The following is a 24,923-nucleotide window of genomic DNA, read 5'->3' on the forward strand; positions in this document are numbered from 1 at the left end:
ACTGGTGTTACAGTCTGTCTCTTCCAAATTGATGGATCAGATTTTTTGAGAGATGTGCTTTTCTCTTGTAAGACAATGTGTGAAGCCCATTTCTGGTGTCCCCCGCCATGATATTACTGGAATAATGCTAAAAGCGGCGTAAAACTAAACCCACTCACTCACTTACTCCTCTTGTAAGATGTAGTAAAATAATAGGTAAAACACAAAAAAAACATTTTGGTCTTTTTAAGTAACACTATTAGTATAAAGCCTGAAGTGTACATTATACGGAACCTAGCACAAAGGATACAGGATATAGACCCTAAAATATGCAGTAAATTATACACAGGCACAGTATTCTTATCAGTAATCAAGGAAATGTGCAGTGTATTAGGTAAGCCTAGGTATCTATGGTATGCTAAGTACAATAGTTATTTGTGAGTTGTTTTTCAGACAATCGGATAATTCCTCAGTACCACGAGGACATCACAGGAGTCATCAGGGAGCACAAGCTGGGCAGTGTGTGGACGGTGGAGCGCACTCTGGAGTATCTGCTGCTCAGTGGACTGGCCTGCGAGGCCACATGGTTTGCCGACAAGATGGGAGACTGGAAGGCTGCGTTCTTGATGGCTGTTGGATGTGTTCAGCACCATTTCACAGCCCCCAAAGTCTATGAGAAGTAACTACATTGTACATGAATGCATTTCAAAATATACTAATAACATGCATCGTCAATCACAAGTGTGCATATATGTATGGATTTGATGCTGCTTTTAACAGTATCCCTGCCATATGAATGTAAAGGATTGTATAATGCATCAAAGATAGTTTGACTCTGGAAACTCTTTGGCTGTGAAGGGATAATGCAGTTTCATGAATGTTGTTTTCTACAGAAAGCGGAAACCACTGACACTTCCAGATTCCCTGTTGCCTGGCAACATATTAGAGAGGAAGCTTGGCATACTTCTGGGAGAGACAGCAAGCGAGGCAATGAGCAAGTCTCGGCAGCTCACACAAGGTACGTCTGTCTGTTGTCAACTAGCGAACCAATCTTTGGGATGTCACGTATTGGGTAAATACTGCAGGTATAGTGGATTGATGTGAATGGATGTTCTGCTTTATTCCAGACTACATTGCTATCGATGAGGAGACAAACTTGAAACTCCTGACAAAGACTCTGGAAGATATCCTGACTGGGGCCATGGTTGGGAGGGTTGATGTCTTGCCAGGGTTACTGAAGACTCTCGTGGAGAAACTGAAGAGTGTTGTGTCAGAGTTGCCTCCCCTTGTTCCAAAGGATTTCTACCTACCTGCCCCGCCCCTCTACTGCCCTCAGCCTTCAGCTACAAGCCACGTGAGTCTACCTGAAGAATGTTGTGTGAGCATGGTATGATGCATTCTCTTCCCACAGAGGCTACTCCTGTCATATCTTTCTACGTAACCTCTGTTCTAATACGGCCCTTTCATGGTGTGAGCGTTCAAGACTCGTGATTGGAGGCAATCAGATTTAGTTGTGCAATCAGCGATGTTGTTTCAAAAGTGATCATTCGCAAGGCCTCGGTAATTTCGGTATACTTCGAGAAAACTAAACCTCTTCCCCTGCGCGATGCGCAAACGTTTCTTCTAGACAGAACTCAGTCATGTTTGGGCGAATCAGTGGCGTCTCCATCGCCCTCGTTGACAACGGACAAGCTAGCCATTAAACGTCTTGTGTGTAACATCAACACAAGTCCCCGGCAGATGGGGGATATTTGTGGCCTCACATTTGCTTGTGTTAGTCAAGTTGAATCTAAGTCGATGTAACACGTGTTCTGATTGGATAGAAAGAAGGGAGATAATTCGTGTTGCGATCTTTTGCCGCTAGGGGATTTTAGGAGAACCGGGAAATATGGCCGTATTAGAACAGAGGTTCGTAGGAAGACATGACAAGTAACCTCTGTGGGAAGAGAATGGGTATGATGAACAACCAAGATAACTCCATGGAGATACAACTTCATTTTGAAGTATATCCATAGAACTATCTCCCTTACTCACAGAAGTTGTCATTGCTCTATGAATGCAGCTTGGGGTGCAAATGTATTTTACCTATAACTTAACTTCGTCATGATGTCCCAGATATTTTGGAACCTTGGAACACTGCAGTATATCATGATGCTGATGTACGCAAATGACATTGTTGCCTGCAGGAGTCCATGAGGTCCGCAGTGGGGCTGGAGATGGTACTGCGGAGGAAGGCAGCATCTCTCATCCAGCTGATGCTGAGTTTCCTGCAGGCCAGTCATCTCTCCCTACATGTCACACACTGGTATATCGTCCGACTCCTACAGGCACAGCACAAGGCCACACAGTTCAAGGTCAGTGTGGGGTCAAAGTTGATACAGGTGCACCAGGGAGATAATTATGAGTAGAACCACCGAAGGGGTATATCAAGGATGTCGTGGCAAATATTCAAATGAGATCATACTTCTCCTGACTCAAAAGTAGGTGGCATGTGCATGAATTGACTTACAGCCTTTGTATTCTCACTTTTGAAGTCATAATCCCAGATAGCATTCAGACGTTGGCCCAACATTGGCAATGGTTTTGCCAACAATGCCAACGTTGAGCCAACGTCTGAATGCTATCTGGGATGTTGGTGATTTTAGCAACCATCCTTTTCCAGATTGAATCAACATCCACAGAGAATATAGATATAGGATCATTTTGAGAGTCAAAATATTTTGTTGCAAGTTATAATGAATATAAAAAATATATAAATGTGTGTAAATTGCATCTTGGTAGGAGGCAGAGATGGTGGGATTGCCTGTTAGATTTGCCATGGTCTATCAGCACCATGCAAGTGTGTGTGTGTGTGTGCTACAAGGAACTTGTGCCTAAAGCCAACTTGAATAGAGTCGTTAAGCTTGCTTATATAAAAGCAATGTAAATGCTGTAGAGATAAGTATAAGACTGACTTGTTCAGGCCAACACTGAAGGACCGTGTACAGAGCTGCCAGAGTTCCTCAGTGGACTGTTGGACAATTTGTCATCGGAGCTAAACTTGGAGGAACATGAAGATGTAGAATCAGTGCAGCTGGTGCTGTCAGCTTTCCGTGACGTCTGCTCCATGGTGTGGATGCTCCACGCCCGAGACAAGCTCTCCCTATGTCTGCGCCAGAGGCAGAAGTACCTGGACCAGCTCAGCTTCCGTGGACAGGGCAAGGTCAGTGGGAGATGGGCATTGTGTTCATACCAGCTGATATTGGTCGCTTTTTACCCCAAACAAATAATTATTTCAATATGGAATAATTGTTATGTACTTCTAAATAGATTTGAAGTCAATTGCTCACTTTATAGATCTTTGTAGATATAAATGTGAGAACTAACATGTTAAAATTTGTCTTCATTTTAAAAATAGCAGTGAAAGAGTAATTGATGAAATACAGAAAAACTGTTGGACTATTCATGCAAGAAAATCTTAATAACAATCTGACAGTGCTGTGCAAATAAGATTATCTATGAGACTACTTCAATAAATACTTCTGAACTGTAACATTTGGAAAGTTATGAATTGATTTCACAAGAAATGCTAACATCTGTGTCTAGATCTATCTGTGTTTAACCATGACAACTGCTTCCAGGAGAATGGGTCTGAGCGATGGCTACAGGAGTGTTTCACCAACCTGCAGTGGGCTGTCCACCTCCTGGCTTTCAGCCGCTTCTTGCCAGACGAGGGATGTGTGTACAAGGTCGTCCTTTCTCTCCTGCTAGAGCTTCCTCCTTCAGAAGACACAGCAGACATCTTAGCTGAGTATTTCTATGACATGGAGAACCTTGACGCTGAGGTGCAGGAGAAGGTGGACAAGATCCTGCATGAGTGGCAGACGGTCATTGTCAAGCCTGAGGATGATGGGAGATCAGCTAAAGTAGATGCTGATGTAGACGAAGATGATCCAACTGATGGAAGGAAATCAGTCACATTCTACCGAGCATCTCCTCGTGGAAAGTCTCTGTCTGCATATTTTCACAAGCAGTGTCAAGTTGCCGGAAAAGTTTTGAAGAAAAGGAGAATATGTTTTGGGAATTATGATGAGTTTGTTTTTACAAATTCATCAAAAAATCTTCAGACCTGAATATTGGTTCCAGGCCATTTGAGACAAAGAGATATTTCATTGAGTTCATGGACACTTTCTGTTCTGTCAGCTTTGGCCGTCTTGTGGAATCAGAATTAGAGAAACATATTCAGAAGAGATACCCTGTATTGTTGCCATGGGCAGAAGTTATCATGAGCAGAGAAATGACAACTTTTCTTGAAAGATCATCTCATGGAAACAAGAAACATTCACTTGTTGTACTGACACCGCGAGATGGCTCAGTCGAAACTCTGCCTAGAGGGAAGGACAGTTCAGTTTACCGGAGGAAAGGTTCTGTAGGAGACAGCGACCATATGCGGCTGATGAAAGCTAAAGGTCTCTTCCGAAGTAAGAGTGTGGTTGAAATGGGCTCATCAGATAAACCTTCTTCTCCAGTCCGGAGGTATGAAAGTGAGAATGGTATTGATGAGTTAGTAGGAACACCAGCTCGATCCTCAAGACAAGGCAGCCAACAGAACCTGTCAGAGTTGGCATCAAGATTTTATCAGTCTGAAGAGGCGTTGTACCATCAGGAAGATAACGATCATTTCTGGACCCTGAACGTCAACTTTGGCCGTCGCTATACGCCTCTGAAGAATCAGTTAGAATGGCTGGAGAATTGGAGCAAGAAGCCGCACTCTCTGGGTCTTGGGAAGAAGGAGACTCATTTTGATCTGAAACCCACCATGAAGATATCAATCCCTGCCCACCTCATCCTTCTGTCTCTGTGGCTCCTGGAGAACAAATACACTGCGAACCAACAACCGCTTCACCTTTCAGAACTGGAAGATACAAAGGCTGGAGGTCACAGGTCAAGGAGCAGACGACGCTTAACAGACAATTTAGCGTTCAACAACAACGCTTCCAGTCCCCCAGGTGGCATGACAAGATCATCTGTGTCCCCTAGGGGTAAAAGCCCCTCCAGAGAGTCCCTGGGGCTGAGGACATTGAGTCAGTCCCCTCAAGGTCGGGATGGAGAGTTGAAGTCTTCAGCAGTTCTGGATGTAGAGAATATGAATGAAATATACAAGCAAGTCCTTGATAGGTGAGTTTGAAGATTAACAATACAATACTTCTTGACCTAACTCACCATTTCTAAGTGTTAGTATTGGCACTCAACTTCAGCCATTGTGGATAATGCTGCAAAATATTAATGCAGTTTAATTCTTTGACAGTTTGATTTCAGCTTATGGTCTTGTTAAGTAAAACCAAATTTTTAAAGGTTATCAAGATTAAAGTGGCAAAAAGTGCTAATAAGTGTCTTAGGCTGAACATAGTTTCCTGTAGATTTATGTTGATTAATCATTATAACAATTTGATGATAGTAACATTTATCATGTTTATCAATGTATTTCAACATTAATCTGCATGTGATTTAGTTTTTAGATTTTTAGGCAGTTACACTTCTGTTGTATGGAATTAGTATGTTGATCAGCTATATTGCCCATGGGTAGTTTTATCTGATGCTCGGGGATAAAGTCATTTATTCCATCCATCCACAGCCGTGATGACAGCAGCTCTATTGATGTGAGTTCTCTGGCCAGTGATGAGCTGGATGGGGGACATCTCTCCATCATCAAGGGGTAGGTGATTTGTCATGCTCATAATAACAAGATAAAACCAGGACCGTGAAAGAACGTATATTTTTTCTTATCTTGACTCATGATCTTTTGCTTATCTCCCTTTCCTTTTCGAATGGTAGTGGAACACTTGAATCCCTTGAAGTTCCCGAAGCGGACGTAAAAATACACTCACCCACGAGTTACCTCCCTTTTGCCCTTTTCCCCGTGCAAACAGTCATGTGACCAGATTTACTTGCCACTCTCTCCTGAATTTCTGCCCATGCACTTGGATCTTCTGTGAAATCCGAAGTCTATAAGCAAAAGATCATGAGTCAGGATAAGTATAAAAATATCAATTTTACTTGAAAAATTACATTACCTTAATACCCCTTGAGTTGGCCATGGTGTCAAGACCAGGAGAATTAACAAAATGTATGAGTACATGGACACAGGTACCTGCTCAATCTAAACAGTGCTGGAGACAGTATTTGTTGCTGATGTCTAAGTTTAAAAAAGGAAATGGCAATGACAGCAGCTGATCTGTCATGATTCATTTACAGGGGAATATTTTCACAAATGTATTCATGGATACCCAAAGCCATTTAGATAGTGGTCAAAGGTAACATGTTATATTTGGGATTACAAATATTTGACACCGAAGGCCCAGGTTTGAATCCCCACATGGGTACAAGTATTTCTGGTGTTCTGCATGTGATGTTTTTTGGGTTGAGTATTCTAGTACGTATTCATGTTCAGATAATGAATCATGATCATTCATGAAATTTCAGATATGAAGCAAATTATGAAAATATCAGCTAAATAATATGAATGAGGATGACTGTGTTACACTAATGTAGTGGAACCCATGCTCTTACTGCAGTTGACTCATTTAATGTATTCGGTGTACTGTCTAGCCAGACCGCCTCCGTGGTGTAGTGGTTAGAGCGTCCGCCGGGAGAGAAGAAAATCTTGGGTTCGATCCCCGACCGCGTCTTACCAAATGACGTTAAAATATGGTACTTGTTGGTCCCTGCCTGGCGTTCGGCATTAATGGGTACAGCAAGGACTGGTCGGCTCGGAGTCAGTATAATGTGTCTGAGTGGGGTATTCATGCTTCACTGCGGCATGGTATCTCAGTGGGCTAAAACCAGCTTAAGTCTGGGCTAGTACAAGCAGGCACACATACACATACACACACATGCACGTCGTCATATGAGCGAAATATTCTCAAGTACGACGTTAAACCCAATTTCACCTCACCTCACTGTCTAGCCATCAGTTAATATTAAACACAAGGTCACAATGTGCTTCAAGGAAGCAATGAAGGATACCTTGTCCTGTATCAATGAACATCCACATCTACTATATACAGTTTTGTTGAATTTTGTTACCATATACTAGTACATAGATGCAGCATTTATGAAATCTCTCAACCCAAACCAAGGTGCGCAGAACAGTATTATGAACATCACCAAACATATTCACCATCCAGGTCCATAAATGTAAACAATATAATCAGTATGTTTGGCTTTAGAAGATTTAGACATTACAAACACTATGCCACCCTATTTGGTATTTTCATTTTAATCAGTCCCCCAGTAAGTTTATCTTAATACAAAATTGTTTGCCTAACTTATTCCACAATGATTCTTATTGGCTAGTATCGTGACTGATTCTTTTGAAAATAGTCTGATCAGAATCAAAATGTGTGTTATTTTTATCACGACTCACCAGGTTCTGTAGAAAGCTTTAAACCCAAATGAAGATGGGTTAGAAATGGTTTTCAGCAACCATGTTGTTTGTAAGAGGGATTGGATGGTCTGACTTGGTTGATGCTTTGTATCCCAATTGTGTATATCAATACTTATGATGTAAATCACTGGTCCAGTCTAGAATATTTACAGATGACCATCATAATGGCGCTTGGATTTTGCTGAGAGTGGCATTCAGCAACAACTAGGCATAAAACTAATAAGACTGTTGATAATGCTAGCTTCTTCCTCTACAGCACTGGCAGCCCTCAGAGAGGCAGTGTGTCCCTGTTGAACAGAACCATCCAGCTACCTGCACAGTCCCCGCAGCAGCCACTCAACTCCTCCCTCAACAGGACCTCCTCCTCCAGGGGCTCACACAGGGGAGGTAACTCCCGGAGTCCCAGGCAGAGCCCCAGCAGCACCACCAGGAGTCGGAAGGTCCGGTCTCCAAGCCCTGCCTTGAGGGAGTCGGAGAGTGCACGACATAGCGGAGGGTCGGCTGTCAGTGGCGATCTGGCCTCACAGCTGCAGAACATTGTGCGGTCAGAGATGAGGAGGATAATGGAGGTTAGTGTAAGTGACACAGTATCTGCTGTATCTATCTGTTCTCTATTGCACTGAATTATTTATTCTTAAGCAACAGATCTGTATTGATTTGATTACATGGATGCATAAAGATTTGCATTGGTGTTCATGAAAAACTTCACAGACTGGCAATGTATGTCTTCTCTGTGGATTTTTAAGGGTAATGTTTTATAAATGTCATCTGTTAGTTGTCCTCTAATAGTACAAATCGTTGTTGGTCTGTTTTATATCTGTGTCTTCCCAGATGAAGTATTTAAGACAGATATGAAGATTATTGTGGATAGTTATGCGAAGGGGTTTCATTTGGGAAAGTAGTCATATGTATTTTACACCTACTGATGATTGGAACTCACTTTTCCTGGCAGGTTCAACACCGGAGCTTGATGGCGATGATGGGGGCTATTGATGGTCCCGATGTTGAGAGCCATCCCATCACACCTCAACACCAAGCTCCATCCCACAGAGGTCATGATCTTCACCGCTCACAGCAACCACCAATAAGAGGGGTGCTGAGAGAGATGCGGAACTTGAGGACAACAACAGAACGCTCCCAACTTGGGCTTTCACCAGGGAAGGAGAATTCTCTGCCACTTGGTATATCTGACTTGAGACATTCTGCTGATTCTTCCTTTCCCAAATTCCTGCGAATACCAGCAGAAAGAGATATGAACGATGGCTTCAAACTACCTCACATCCCCATGTCAGCATGGAATGATCCAAACCAACAGCATGACAAGGGAGTTCCACAAATGCCATTACTTCATCTCAATCAGGCTCCATCCAGTTTCCTACAAAAAACTCGGGTCAGTTCCCCATCCATCCCCCACCATATGATCACGCTTCATCCGATCAGTTCCCTTCATCTCAACATGGCCACCTCGGGATGCCATTACTGAAAATGTCCAAGCAAGAGTCAGCCTTCTTGAACATCGGACAGACACCAGGGTTTGGCCGTTTGGTCCCTCCAGAGTATGTGATTGGTCACCATCAGGAGGTTCACCAGAGGGAGCTGGAAAAGCAGCGCCACCTTGAGGAGTTTCACAGACAGTACATCAAGGAGCAGACGGAGATGGACAAGCAGCGGTTCGGCCAGCAGCTTCTGAGTGTGAAGACGCAGCGAGCTCAGGAGGGCCATGTATTAAAGAAAAGGTAGAGATCGTCATGGAAACAGTAACAATGTGATTGATGTTAATGCTTTCAAACTTAAGACAGCAACTGATTTTCATCATCTGTTAAGCTCTTGACATATGGAGGTAGCACTTTATGTGTGATTTTCTTCCAACCACAGGGGTAAGAGTGGTGAAGTGTCAGTTGCGCCATATTAGCTTTGTTGACTCGTGTCCTGTAGTTATGCATTGGCTGTGACCCTGAGTTTATCAGCACCATAAATATGATCATGGCTTTAACCAAAGAAACACGTGTCTCTTTCAACTCCTCCATGACGTGACGGAAATACTGGCAGCACTGCACAATACACCTTTACTTACACATTTTCCCTTGCAGCTTGAAATGTACACAAGGAAGAAATAGATTTTTAAATTTATAAATCTGGCTGGCTGATCAGGCAATCGGATGTGTCCCTTACCATGTGAGAAATGTATGGTTATAGGTTGGTGTCCATTACTTACTGGTACCCTGATTATGTTTCTTGGTATGTCAGCAGCATGTCAGTTCCTGTGGGTTGTCGCAATGTCACACCACAACTTGCTTCACCTATCTTACATGACGCTTGCACGAAGGGAATGTTCAGGCTAACATCTTTATGTCGAAGTTGAAGGGACTTATGTTACCGGTAGTACTTTGTGTTAACCAAGGTTAGACGAAATCGAAAATGATGAATAAAGAAAGCATAGGGACCAATATTTTCCTTCGAGACTGCCCTTAGTTTGACACAACAGTGTTTGTAACTGAAATTGTACTTCAAGTGGCACTGAACCAAATTCACTCACTCATTCTTACATATTCTGTTATTTCCAGTCCAAGAAGAATCAGGAAAGTCAAGTCTCCCCCAGAAAAGCCAGCTGCTCAAGTAAGAGTCCAGTGGTTATAGCGTCTGCTCGTCATGCCTAAGACCCGGGTTCGATTCCCTACATGGGTACAATGTGTGACCCCTGCTGTGATATTGCTTGAATATTGCTAACAGTGGCATAAAACCAAACTCACTCACTCACTTTCCCCCACCTGTGAAGATCCGTGTTAGAATTAGTCTTCAGCAACCCATGCTTGTCTTCTGAGGTGACTAACGGGATCGGCTGGTCAGGATCGCTGATTTGGTTGACACATGACATCATATCCCAGTTCCGTAGATCAATGCTCATGCTGTTGATCACTGGATTGTATGGTCCAGACACGATTATTTACAGACCACTGCCATATAGCTGGAATATTACTGAGTGCGGCGTAAAATTAAACTCACACACATTTCCCACTTGTTCAGAAAGTATCAGTAAACATTGTTTCCATCAGTGGTAGAGGTAATTGAACTTTAAGCCACACTGAGATAGAAGAATGTTTCAAACAATGTCCAGTATGACACTGAAGCATGAAATCCTCAGTGAATGTAAGAGACTTGTTGCCTGTATGTAATGCATGAACAGGGTCAGGATGAGATTGCTTGTCTGTTTGTGAGGGTGTGTAATGATAGACTGGTCATCAAAATACTCATGATATCAAAGACAAGTGTATGGAGTCTAATGTTGACAAGAATATTGTTGTAGCATGAAATCGGTATAAAAACCAACTCACTGATTAAGTAATCATGAGATTTCATGTGTGAGTTGGATGAGTTCTGATGTGACTCTGTATGCAGAGTGTTGGCCGTGAAGAGTTGAGTCCAGAGAGACAGATGGAGAAGACGGAGGAGAAGATGGAGGAGAAACCGCAGCAGGAGGAGGTGGAGAAAGAAGAAGAGGAGGAGAGTGTTGATACAGAGGAGGAAGAAAGTGGGCAGGAGATTGATGATGGATATGCACTGAGGCCTGGTGAGTAGAGTTCATGACAGGCTTAACTTCAAGGTGGAGTAACTGCTTCACTCCAAGATGGGGTAACTGCTTCACTTCAAGGTGGGGTGATTACTTCACTTCAAGGTGGGGTAACTGCTTCACTTCAAGGTGGGATAACTGCTTCACTTCAAGGTGGGGTAACTGCTTCACTTCAAGGTGGGGTAACTGCTTCACTTCAAGGTGGGGTGATTACTTCACTTCAAGGTGGGGTAACTGCTTCACTTCAAGGTGGGGTAACTGCTTCACTTCAAGGTGGGGTAACTGCTTCACTTCAAGGTGGGGTAACTGCTTCACTTCAAGGTGGGGTGATTACTTCACTTCAAGGTGGGGTAACCTAGTGGTTAAAGCATATTCTTCACTTTGATTCTCATACCACATATGAACACTTTGGTGTTTCCTGCTGGGACATTGCTCGACATTGTTTGATTATTGTTCTTTGAATGACTCAAATACTCACAGGTTGTTGTTTTTCATTAACTGTACTCATGTCAGATTGAAAGTTCTTTGAGGGTTTGATTGTCAAGGGTCATTGTGTTTTTGTCACATCTGTCTTTATCACTTGAACTCTGTGGTTGGGTTTCCAGCAACCTTGTTAATGAATGGGATTGTCAGACTCAGGGAATGTTTCGTCCCATCATTCATTGCCTTTGTCCCCCTTCAGGTGCCTTTGATGCTTACCTGCACCTCGGCCGGGCTCTGGGAGTGAGGGACGACTCGGCTGCTGGCTTCCAGTACCAGCTGGCCATGAAGATGAAGGAACAACAGACCAGGAGGCGGAGGAAGGTGAGCAGTTGGGGATGGTGGAGGGGCAAGGCAAGGGGCAGGCATGGGTGAGGGGGTCATTTGGGGGTGGGGTGGGGGCAAGCTGAGGGTGGAGGAGCAGGGGCAGCAGGCTGTGGGTGATGGGTCATTTGGGAGGGGGCAAGAGGGCTGATGATGGAGGAGCAGTGGGCAAGGGTCAGGCTGTGGGTGAGGGGGGCAAGCTGTGGATGGAGGAGCAGGGGGCAAGGGGCAGACTGTGGGTGTTGGGTCATTTGGGAGGGGGCAAGCTGAGGATGAAGGGGCAAGGAGCAGGTTGTGATGTTACAAGTGTGGGATTACACAGGCTTCCAGGTATTGGGAATGAGTGACTCAGTTTTGGTCACCAGTGGCATGATGAGTGTGTTGATGGAATATGCAAGGGTCAGGGTCAAGGTCAAGGTCAGGGTACAGGTCCAGTATGGTGAAATGATCTTATGGGAGGTGTTATAGAATAAGAGTGTAGGCAGGAGAACATTATCCTACAATATATCACCCCTGAAACTGAATGAAAAATCAACATGGATGTTGTCTTTTAAGGCTGACTTAACAATTTATTACAGGTTGACTTTGCCACCATGACGAAAAGAGTTGGTTGATGGGGAGATGTTGACAGACCCGGCTATGGAGGTTGTACGCACAGCAGAGGCAGCCACATCGATAACAAGGGATACAGGTGAGATCAGGGGTTACAGTTGAGATCAGGGGTTACAGGTGAGGGTAGCAGAGAGATGTGTTTTGGACGTGAGGGAAAGGGGGTGGGGAAGGGGGAATGGGCACAGCTGAGGGATGAGGATAATAGAGGTTCAAGGTTGTTATGTTGAGACTCCACATGCACAGACATGAGTAAACTTTGTTCTTGAGAGGCATAAAGTATTTTATTAAACTTTTCCGGGCTTGTTCCAGGTGTTGACCCAATCCAGGAGGCCCTGATTGAGTATAACCAAGCCATGCAAGGGACGGTCGTGCCACCCGATGTTTTCCTAGGGCTCCGGTTCCGAGATGAAGAGCCTCAGCCAGGATCAGAAGGGGCTCCTGCAGTAAGTAGAGTGAGTGAGTGAGTGGATGTGCTGGTGAATTAGGTCTATGGGTGTGAGTCAATGACTGAGTGAGTGTGTGGGTGAGTTTTATTGGGGAATTCAGAGCTTGTGAGTGAGTGAGTGGATGGGTTGGTGAGTTGGGTTGATGGGAGTGAGTTTCATTGGGGCAATGACTTTGAGTGAGTGAGTGGATTTGTTAGTGAGTTAGGTCGATGGGTATAATTGAGTTTTATGTGGGCAATGACTTTGAGTTAGTGGATGGGTAAGTGAGTTGGTTCAGTGGGTGTATGTGAGTGTGTGGGTAAATATTATGGGGGGCAATGACTGAGTGAGTGAGTGTTAGTAATTCTGCCACATGTAAATACTTGGGTCTGGGACACCAAGTGACATTCCATCAGTCACAGAATGTTACAACCAAGTCCACAATAAGGACAGCTTGTACAACTTATAGGTTGCTGAGGAGTTTTTCATCCCCAGAACACTGAGATAGAGAGGATGAACAGTTTAACTTTTCCTGCAATATAATGACTTTGCGGTTACTTGGGAATAGTGGATGTGGGATAAGTGTTGAAGCTAGACTCCAGGATCATGGATGAAGAAGATCCCCTGTACTCACATGCCTAAGCTACTCTTTACTAATGCAGATGGAGCTGATAGTGGCTCATACACCAAGGTCTTGAAATTCATCGAGATGTTTTCTAGGCTGATCCTTTCCACCCACTGATGAAGCTGTATCTATAGAACAACACTGTTCATCATTTCCTGACATGTTTGTGTGTTGGTATGAGACATCAGTTGTCTGCTGTAGGCATGTGTGGACATTGCAACATCATCTTCCACAGTCATATGAGTGAAATATTCTTAAGTACGACGTTAAACCCCATTTCACCTCACCTACATCATCTTCCAGGAGAAGGGCCCAGGTCGTTCCTATCTAAACGTGGTGGACATTCGAGCATCTGCTGTGATGAGAGATCTGAATGAGAGATCGGCTGAGGAGAGGATACAGCCCGACGTCAGCCTCAAACCTTCCTCCATCTCGGCTACTGCAGCACGCAGAATGGGCCAGACTATGGGTGAGTCTTCCTTCACAACTTGCATGACCTTGCATGAGTAATGTAACCTTGCATGAGTAATGTGACCTTGCATGAGTAATGTGACCTTGCATGAGTAATGTGACCTTGCATGAGTAATGTGACCTTGCATGAGTAATGTGACCTTGCATGAGTAATGTGACCTTGCATGAGTAATGTGACCTTGCATGAGTAATGTGACCTTGCATGAGTAACGTGACCTTGCATGAGTAATGTGACCTTGCATGAGTAATGTGACCTTGCATGAGTAATGTGACCTTGCATGAGTAATGTAACCTTGCATGAGTAATGTGACCTTGCATGAGTAATGTGACCTTGCACGAGTAATGTGACATTGCATGAATAATGTGACCTTGCATGAGTAATGTGACCTTGCATGAGTAATGTGACCTTGCATGAGTAACATGACCTTGCATGAGTAATGTAACCTTGCATGAGTAATGTGTCCTTGCATGAGTAATGTGACCTTGCATGAGTAATGTGTAATGTGGACCTTGCATGAGTAATGTGACCTTGCATGAGTAATGTGACCTTGCATGAGTAATGTGACCTTGCATGAGTAATGTAACCTTGCATGAGTAATGTAACCTTGCATGTAACCTTGCATGAGTAATGTGACCTTGCATGAGTAATGTGACCTTGCATGAGTAATGTGACCTTGCATGAGTAATGTGACCTTGCATGAGTAATGTGACCTTGCATGAGTACCTTGCATGAGTAATGTGCCTTGCATGAGTAATGTAACCTTGCATGAGTAATGTAACCTTGAGCAATAACCTTGCATGAGTAATGTGAACTTGCATGAGTAATGTGACCATGAGTAATGTGACCTTGCATGAGTAATGTGACCTTGCATGAGTAATGTAACCTTGCATGAGTAATGTGACCTTGCATGAATAATGTGACCTTGTATGAATAACATGACCTTGCATGAGTAACGTGACCTTGCATGAGTAACGTGACCTTACATGACGGCATTGTGCATCTGTTTCTTGGCAGATATACATCAAAACGTATTGACATGTTACCTGTTAGATTTAGGTGATTAGTTGAGAGTCTTGTATTAGTGATAGTTTGACACACAGACACGTACTTGCTCTGTCATGTGACCTTGGTGACAGACACCTGCTATCATATGACAAGCCTAGTATTGTTTCCTATCATGTGACAATTCTTCCATCATCTGACAGACTACTATCATGTAACACTCTGTTCATCATTTACCAATCTTTCAATCCTGTGACAGTTCTCCTGTCATGATACAGTCCTCCAACTCTGCGATAATCATCACATGATGTGACAATCCTCTGATCAGGTGACAATCCTCTGATCGGGTGACAATCTGATCGGGTGACAGTCCCGCATCGTGTGACAATCCTCTGATGATGTGCGCTATCCTGCTTGTGGCTCTGTGTACTCAATGATGTTTCTGTGGTAGATGCTGTGGAGCAAGGTCTGCGGGAGGACCTGGAACCACCTCGGCGGTACCACCATGATGCCGTCACCGTCCGAATGTTTGAGTCTCGGCAGGCTGGGGAAGACAGGTTTGTGAATCTGGTTGTTCATGCTATGCTATAACGTGTTTATTATCTGATAAGATGTCAGTTACCCAGTCCCCTTTAGTAACGACAGACTCTGACTCTTTATCAGACAGTTTACTGACTATTATTCAATAAATATAACCTTGTTTATCATGTGACAGTGTGTCTGTTGCCCTGATGCCGAGAGGAAGTATGAGGGAGTCAAAGGTGGCCATGATCCGACGACTTCGAGAAATGAATGAGCAGATGCGAGCTATAGACGAGATGTCCAACAACATGGAGTCAGACTTCATGAACACCCATCTTGTAAGTCGCAGCGAGTTTATGTTCCTCTTTGGGCAGGGTTTGTGTTCCATTTTGTTAGTGTAGTTGATGGAGTTTGATGAGTTAATTCTGAAATAATTTTGAAAACTTGATTGCATTAATCTTTGTTTACAATTGATCAGATGTCAAAAGGCATTAATAAACAAGATAAATGTGGAGATATTAACTCTTCATTTGTTTCCAGATGCTCAACACACTGGATGCAATGGTGGATGCTGCTCATCCTTCAGCTCAAAGGGAGGTAACTTCAGATTCAAGAAGTTCATCACCACTAAGAGATTCCAAAGAGGCAAGTCTTTTCATACCTATTGCGTGAGAAATTACATTACATTTTATGGCCACATTATTCCAGAAATATGTTTTAATAAACTATTTGCTCCACTTTGACTTGTGCTGACTTCTGTATTTGTTTCAAACAGGGACGTGTATCAGGCAGACTGACACCAAAGTCTTCCCAGAGGTCTCCTCAGCCGAGTGCCAGATCGGTACGGTCCAAGAAGTCAACTAGAACAAGGTAACAGACAACATACATCATCACAGGACTGCACTGACCATGTCCACAGATGTCACCTAAGTTTTAAGGGTGTCTGTTGGCATGATTTTGTAGTCACTGTGTTATTTAAACTGTATAAGGATTCATGGCCTAAAGGGAAGGATGTAAAGGGTCATCCAAGAATTGTAGATTAAAAATCACACTGACAAACATGAAAGATTTGAAACAAGAAATAAATTAGTTAATCAGGACTTTCTTCTTCAGACTGAAATCAAACAAATGCTGTTAAAAGAAGCTACTTGAAAGCAACACAGTCCCTTGTGAAAATCAATCTCAGCATCCTCTTACTTGTTTCATATCAGATGGGTTGCAATATTAGTTTAAGGAAATTGTGCACGTTTATAGGTATGTGAATGATTTGAATGAAAGGAAGATACTAGTCTTACAACTAAAGTCAGCTCTGCTAAATATTCTATATGTGCTCTGCTAAGTATTCTGCATGCTGACTGACTCTCTGCAAGAAAGTATAAGCCCATATATAACACATTTAATGTATTTTTATTCAGTGCTGATGCAAGTCACATGTCTGGTCTAAGTGGCATCAGCGACATCATCGGTGAGGTCATCGCCGGTGGTGGTGTTGACCTTGCTGAGGCTGGAATAACCACTGCAGAGGCTGAGATGTTGGCTTACAAAGCCAAAGGGAGGTAAGTGCTGCATGGATCTTGATCATGTGTAAAGGAAATGTCACCTAACAGTACCAACAGGTCCAGATTTCTTAGAAAATGAAAAGGCATCTCTAAATATTCAGAGAACAGTGTCAGTTCATTGAATAACATCCAATCATGGTGTAGTATGCTTATCAGACAGTAGATCTAGTTCAGCACTGTGCAGTTAGGTTAAAGTTAAGCACATCCTGACACCTCAAACTGAAGACAGCTGAACAGAGATGAGTGTATTCACCTCTGATATTGTCGATGTTGTACAGAAGCGCTGCAGTGGATGAGAGGGTACGCATGAGTGTGGAGAAGCTGCAGCAGATGGTGACACAGGCGCACGGGAATGCCAACCAGGATGAAGCTGAACGCCGGAGGGAGCTGCAGGACTGGATGGCAGAGAAGTACTCGGAGAGGCAGCAGGAGTTCCTCAGACAGAGAGCTGAGTTACGGGAGAGAGAAGTCAGCCCATTCAAACCCAGCAATCTTGTTCCAGAGGTATGTGTAGAAGAAATTATTGATTTACTCATGTCACATGATGAGATGAGAGTAAGGGAGTGATCAGGGACAGATAACTCTGATTGGTAACCAATGACAAGGACCACCTAGGAGGTAGATGAGGCATGTTTTGGGTTGTCTGTTATATTATTATAATAATAATAAGAATAATAATAAGTCATCTTCTATAGAGCACACTCTACAAACACCAAGTGATTGCTTATGGCGCTTTATCAGAATCTGATGATTAATACCCCGGATAACCCAAGCTGTCTGTTAGGCGCTAGAAGGTTATAGTCATATGACTTTATCCCACCGGGTACCCATTTTCTGCTGGGTGAACAGAGGCAATTTGAACAAAGTCACTTGCCTAAGGTGAGACCACATGTATCACATGTGCTTCGTTGTGGGGCAGGACTGAAGTCCTAGAAACTCTCAGGAGTCAAGCTGCCAAACACGGTCACCCATCCAAGGATTGTCCGAGCTCAACGTTGCTTAACTTCAACTGATTCGTGACCTGAGCTCTGTGCACAGGACCACATGCCATATCAAATTGAATGGAGCAAAGTATTTTTTAAAAAAGTGAGATTTCACTGTTAGCAACAGAAAGTTCCATTTACACTATTCCGGCTCTCAGTAAATGTTGTGAAGCCCATTTCTGGTGTTCCCCACTTGATATTGCTGGAATATTGCTAAAAGCAATTACAGTACACCAGGGAGGTGTGGATCGTAGGATTGGTCCTTGATACCAGAGCCAGTCTAAAGTACACTCACTCACTCACTCACTCAGTAAATGTTTCATGGCAGTGTCCCTAATGTCATATTGAAACTGTAATGCAAAACAGTTTGGTTTCATACTCTGATGTATCTACAAATGTTGATGGTTATTTTTAAACATGGTTGTTTCATGACGTAGGCAACACTAAGGAGCAGAGCACTTCAAGAAGCAGAGAAGGAGCGGACAGCCTTCAGGAAGAACACTGGCAAGGAGAACATGGAAAGACGATTTGAAGAAGCTGAAATGCTTCTTGGAGATATTTTGGTTGACAAGCCACACCTTCCCAAAGAACAGCCTTCACGGAAAGCTCCACGAAAAGTTTCACCCAAGCGGACATCCTCCCTGTCACCAAAGCGTCCTTCAACTCTGACCCCCAAAATTAAGAGGAAGACTTCTCCACCAAGGGCAGGACAGAGGGTGCTTCAACCAACGCTGACCGATGCAAGTCCAACCATGTCACTTAGGTCCAGGAACCTGGAGAGAACAAGGGTGATTCAAACTGACCTCAGGAGGAGCAGAAGTCCTGATAGTCCCACGAGGAAGGGAATCCTGAAGACTTCTGACAACTTTGAGGAACGACCTGGACGTCGGGATGATGTTCTCACCTTCTCGGAAGAACTGTTGTTGGAGCAAGGACTTGATTCAGACTTTGACCGAACAGGAGGTTCCACAGCAGGTTAGACTCTCTACTGATGTGTTGTGAAGGGATGCTTGTGTGTTAACTGGTAGGATTAGGCCATGGAAGACTCCCAAATAATCTGCAGAATTGATATCTGATGTATCTGTCCTGCCACTTAAACTGATCTTTCATCCCATGTAAACTTTCTTAATGCTCTCATGAGAACGGGGTTGCTGTAGAAAGGTTTTGGACACAATAAGTCAGTGGTCATTTTAAACAAAGTGACAATAAACACAGGGTTTGTACCTGAGTACATCAATCTTATCAGATCAGTTAGTTTGAGTGAAAATAGTAGGGCTGTTTACAATTCAATCGCATATTCAGTGAATTGAGCTGAATTCAGTTCATTATTTGTGATCACTTGAATCGAATATTCATTAATTTTGAAAAGCAGAGCCATTAAGTATTGAAACATTTCATTGATGTTTTATTACATGGGGAAATAGTTTTGGCTAATTGCCTTTCCTAGCAAATTTTGATCAATGAACTAATCTCTCATTTTGTATATCAATCATGTACAGATAATCCAAATGACAGAGACACAGTCTCCGTTACCATGGATTCCAGAATGATGGACTTCTCACATGTCTTTACTCTCTTCACCAGATCTCCTGAGTTACGCTCGGCATGTGGAGGAAATGGATGACAAGCCTCTGCCCTTTGAGCGCTACAGCAAGGACCCCACATCAGAACCTAAGAAGGACAACGTCCCAGTGAAGCCCTACAAGCCTAAATCCTTCTCCGAGCTGGTGAGGCTGCAGCAACCGGAGAAGCTCCGTAAGAGGTCCAGTGAAGAGGTCGGGGCCCAGCTACGTGGAGAGGCTGTCCAGTATGAGCCGACAGAACACAGCACGAGACTCCACAACCGAGGAGAAGGAGAGGCTGTATGGTGAGTGTGATGGATGGACCAGGACCCTAGTATCCATAGTAAATGTGACACTTTCCTGTGGATATTACAATATCATCAGCTGTTTCAAAGAACTGGGAATGGGTGTTCAGATTATCAACCATTGGTGTGAATGATGGCACTCTTCTGCTGTTGTGATGCCCATTATGGGATGCATGTTCAGACTATCAACCATTGGAGGGAATCATGGCACTCTTCTGTTGTTGAGATGTCCATTATGGGATACAACCACTTCTCCCTGGTCCCCGGGTTCATTATACTTTACACACTGTGAAAACATTCACAGTCACTGCCGTTTGTTGTACATGTTTTTGAAGGGAATAGTTTCTTGTTGATTCTGTTTAGAGATGTGAGTGAAGGTCTGTTAGAGGGATGTAATTCAGATATCTAGGGATTAGTGTCTAGTCCAAGTTTCTTATGATAGTCATAAACTTTCACTGACTGAAAGCGACAGTAAAATGTGTCCCTTGTTTCTGATACAGTTAAGTTCCCTACCATGAATCCTGCAGAAATGAAGTGCTATATCACAGAACAACAGTGTTCAAACCCTTGCCTTATTAGGCTTGACTTAAAGATTGGTTGACTGACAGGATACAAGGATGTAGCTGGTGGATTTCAAACAGATGATAGTATAGTGTATCCCAACTTTATCTGTAGGTTCTAAACACATCCCTGGCACAGCACGGAAGGCAGACACGGGACCACGGCGGGTAAAGACGTACGCAGAGCGTCTCCAGGAGATGAAGCCACGGAGGCAGTACTCTACACCTGTTGTCCCTAGACAACATGTTCCCGAGTCAGGTGAGAAGATACACATTCCTGTATTGTATTACAGTACACCACTGTGGGTAGGGATTGGTCCTTGATACCAGAGCCAGTCTAAAAGTACACACACTCACTAACTAACTTCAATGTGGTCTTTAGTCATTTTCAAAAAAGGGGGTCTACAAACCACTATGAAAAAACTGGATTATTGCTTACAGGCAATAAATCATCTTTACTATGTTTAGATATACATCTTCAGTGACACCAGGAATGGGCTTAACTGACTGACTGACTTTTAGCAATATTTCAGCAACATCACGGCAGGGGACACCAGAAATGGGCTTCACATATTATACCCATGTGGGGATTCGAACCCGGGTCTTCGGCATGACGAGCCAACACTTTAACCACTAGGCTACCCCACCGGCCCGAAAATGATGTGATTGAAAGTGAAGTGTGATCATGCAGTGATTTCCGTAACCCATTGGACATTGTTACTTTGTATTACTGTAATATCTTCCTGCTCTGTGAAACCAGGACGGCTTTGTCTTTGTTCTAAGTGCATTGAAACTTCACGTTGAGTCAAGGTTGTAGAAGGGAAATAGCTTCTGAAACTATTCACAAAATGAACTGCTGACAAATACAGTGAACAAGTGATTAGAGATGAGGCAACTTGTATTTGTTTTTTGATTTTACCATCAATCATTATATTATTAGGATATTTACCTACATAATAAAACATTGCCAGTCATCTAGAACATAGTTTCTGTAGTCTATTGTTGTACACACTGGTATTAAAAGGCTCATCTATATTGTGCTTGGGCTGAATATTGGCATAATGGAAACTATGTTTAGGGACCACTCATATTCTTTTTCAGAAGAAGTCCTCCTTGGGGTACTTATAAGCATTAAAATGTCCATTTTAAATCCTACGACAGTTGTAACTATATTTTTAATAAAATATTTACAAAACAAAAAACTCGTTTTGTCTTGTGAGACCACCCCTACAGGGCCCCACCGGACCAACACAGCCAAGAGCAGGTAACTCTCGCCGTCTACCTCGTACCTCACTTTTCATGCTGTCGTTCTGTTGAATAGACGTGCGTGGTGTTCGTTTCGAGTTTGCTCTCCTACCGATACGATGAGTGTAAAAGAGTCTCAATCTGTATGTATGGTTCCTTTCTCTACGCACGGGCGTTAGATGGACGTCATATGTTGATATTTTCATTCATCTTTTGTTGTAACTTTGCCGTGGGTTCTCTGTTTTCCAGCCATGTGGCAGGCAAAATGGCGGACCACGCGATCGTGGTTTCCTTGCTATATGTTCTTGGTAGCTTGTAGTAGGGAGTTCATATATTATGTTTGCATATTATATGGTAGGCTTGCCTAAATTCTCTTTCTTTTCAGCGAATTTGTGGTAAGTCGTTGTTGAGTAATTTTGATAGTGTTCGTTTCGTATCACTCAACTTTACTCTAGTGTAAACGCAGGGGTGGCTAGCCTTTTTCTGCTTTGCATTGTATGTTTAGTATTTAAATGGCTGTAGCTTGTAGCATTTATATATCGCCCGTGCGGGTTATTCTTGCTATTTACTTGTGTTTATGTGTTTGCTGCTTCACAGTTCCTGCTAGTAACACTGGCGTGGTTCTGTTTGTTGCAGTTTAAGCCCTGGGCGTTGTGCCGTGCACAATACCGCCACAGGATGGTTATAAAGTGTGCCTCCGGTGTTTAGCCGAGGACGCTCACGTCGATCAAGGATGCTCATAATAAACGCCCTTGCGTCAATATTCCTGTTACATTATGTTGTGTTATGTTACACATATACACATTTCATACGTTTACACACAACGTGGCTCATAGGCCGAGGTTGTGTTTTTTGTCTGGGTTTCTGCGCCTCACGCGCATTCTTTCCGACACGCAGATTTTATGTTTTTCACTAATCTGCTTCAGGCGGGGGATAATATTTGATGAAAGGTTTCTAAGGAAATCCCTTTATCGTTCCCCCGCAAACAATGTTGCTGACTTAAACGCCCGGGTTTGTTTCGAGGAATACGGAAGCGGAGTTGAGGTGCTCGTTAATTCAGACATGTTTCCAGACTCCATCGGCAAACGTTAAGTTGCCGACTGCTCGGGTTACTATATTCTGCCGCAAACACCGGTCGGAGGGTCAGACCTCCAGTGGCGGCTTCGGCCCAGAGACGGCGACAATACCCGTGCCGAGATCCAGTCTCTGCGCCGGTAGGCTAGGTCTCGGCCTGATGTCTGGTGGTTGCCAATGGTCAGGAATTTGTGGGGTTTGACTCCATTTATTTCATCGTTGCCATTACGAACGGAATGTTCAGACCCATTCTCATCTGAGAGCTGAACAAGTTCATAGAGGTATGTCCTTAAAGATGGAGACACCGCGCTCGGTGATCTCGAGACAGGGGATTCGCGCACGTCAATCGACCTCGAGGTCGCGTACCTCCTTGTTCCATTGCACCCTGATTTCAAGATTTACCTTCGGTTTCTTGTTTGACGGGACGTGCTACCAGTTTCGTGTTCTCTCCTTAGGCTACATTACGGTGCCAAGGGTGTTCACCAAATTGAGGTTTATTACAGCTCAGATAGCCAGATCGCAGTGCCGGTGTTGTCACCCGTACATAGGCGACTGGCTCATCGTGGTTTCAGAATAACTGTTGAGTCTGGGGACCTCACGATCAGTGTTGGTCACTCTTACGAAACTGGGCGGAATTGTCAACCTCACGCAGTCAGATGGACAGACGTCAGGCGTCTCTCCGAGGGTCCCCACCCCTGGAGACACCGTCGCTCTCAGTCCAGCCAGATACATCCCTACCGGGTTAGGGCGATGTTCTGGGTGACCTGCAGCCTCTTGAGACGAAGTCACAACCTGCACATCAATGTGCTGGAATTGACAGCAGTCAGGTTGGTGTTCGATCCCGCACGCCGGGATTCGAATTACCTCTTCGGCCAGACATTCTCACTCTGAACGGGGCGCAACACCCGAATCCTTGGATTCACTGGGTGGCTTGGCCTCTGTCGGGTATAACACAGCAACCGTGGCAGACACAGTTCTGGCTGGGATTCGACACCGGTTCAGTGTGCTGATAGGTGGGGCGCGCTGGTGTGCAGATAGGGGGATTTCATAATCCCTATTCTGCGGATTTAGTTCGGATATTGGAGTTACTATAACCTCGTTTTGGTTGAGAGCCTTATGACCTCCACCATTGCCGGGTACTCCATGGCTATTTCCACCTTTCACACCTCGTTCGATGGTGCTCTGCCTAGGCAGCATCCTCTCGTACATCGCGTCGTAGCTGGCATGAACAGGGTTCGACCGCCTCGTCGGCGACCCAGCCCACCTTAAAATTGCCACTTATTCACAATTGGCTGTCTGGCCCTAATTTTCAAGTATATCGTCTCTCTCACTTCACTCGTGGAAGACGACTTTACTTGTGGTGAACTCTGGTAGAAGGGTCGGGTACATCCATGCGATTCCCACTGACCCGACACTGACAGTATTTTATACTGATCATGTCCGTATTCGACTCCCGGATACCTACCACTCTCAGTGCGATATTGCTTTCCACGTGACTGCTCATATCGCACTTCCACCCCTTACCCAGCCTTCCGCACCGGGGACCAATCTTTCGATTGCTCACCCGTGCCTGTCACGACCGAACGAACAAAAGGGATCCGTACGGGTACCCATGTGTGCTGTTTGGTGGCGGGAAGACTGGGGAGTCTGCTAGCAAGCGCACTTTATCTCGTTGGCTTGTTTCCGTAATTGTATGGTTACAATGATAAGGTTTACCTCCCCCCGAGGGGTTGAAGGCAGACTGGGTAGGGCAGATGCCGCTTTGTTGACAATACACAGCGGCACTGCTCAATGAAGAGATCGGTTCTGTCGCTCTTTGGAGCCAGCAGAACGCCTTCATTCGCCATTACCAACTTGACACGCATTCTAAGGATCGTGCTCGGTTCGGTCTTTCGGTTCTCTCCAGTGGAGAGTGACCTGCCACCCTGACCAAGTTAGTAACTGGTCATTGGTATCGGTTCTGTGTTCAATGTCGATATATTTCATATCACTACATCGTATTAGCCTTACCATCCTTTCGGGTTGGGTCGGGTTTGGGTGTACATACGTCCCTTACGTCCCCTTCAAGAGGGCGGGGTCCGTTTTGAACGCTTTAACCAGTCATATGCTATTAACCCGTCTTGCGACGGAATTGGGTACGAACACCCCACGGGGCACTGTTTGGTATGCCTCTCTTCGAGCCGCATGTCACGTGACCAGG

General features: G+C 44.2%; 1 protein-coding gene across 1 annotated transcript in view; it reads left to right on the forward strand.

Moving 5' to 3' along the window:
* Positions 1–24,923, forward strand: part of LOC124258189 — a 49,275-nt gene that overhangs the window by 18,569 nt on the left and 5,783 nt on the right. Inside the window, 28 exon segments of the mRNA XM_046692245.1 lie at positions 433–658; positions 873–997; positions 1,107–1,333; positions 2,166–2,333; positions 2,942–3,181; positions 3,600–4,074; positions 4,077–5,136; positions 5,594–5,674; positions 7,662–7,974; positions 8,358–8,879; positions 8,915–9,141; positions 9,970–10,021; positions 10,802–10,973; positions 11,656–11,777; positions 12,356–12,376; positions 12,378–12,468; positions 12,699–12,832; positions 13,743–13,908; positions 15,365–15,470; positions 15,629–15,773; positions 15,976–16,080; positions 16,211–16,305; positions 16,851–16,991; positions 17,273–17,498; positions 18,415–18,952; positions 19,562–19,839; positions 20,208–20,211; positions 20,520–20,663. Of these exon segments, the coding sequence (XP_046548201.1) occupies positions 433–658; positions 873–997; positions 1,107–1,333; positions 2,166–2,333; positions 2,942–3,181; positions 3,600–4,074; positions 4,077–5,136; positions 5,594–5,674; positions 7,662–7,974; positions 8,358–8,879; positions 8,915–9,141; positions 9,970–10,021; positions 10,802–10,973; positions 11,656–11,777; positions 12,356–12,376; positions 12,378–12,468; positions 12,699–12,832; positions 13,743–13,908; positions 15,365–15,470; positions 15,629–15,773; positions 15,976–16,080; positions 16,211–16,305; positions 16,851–16,991; positions 17,273–17,498; positions 18,415–18,952; positions 19,562–19,839; positions 20,208–20,211; positions 20,520–20,663 (6,204 nt within the window).

Source organism: Haliotis rubra, unplaced genomic scaffold, assembly GCF_003918875.1.
Source record: "Haliotis rubra isolate DU_JTF1 unplaced genomic scaffold, ASM391887v1 Scf686, whole genome shotgun sequence".
Taxonomy (NCBI): Eukaryota; Metazoa; Mollusca; class Gastropoda; order Lepetellida; family Haliotidae; genus Haliotis; species Haliotis rubra.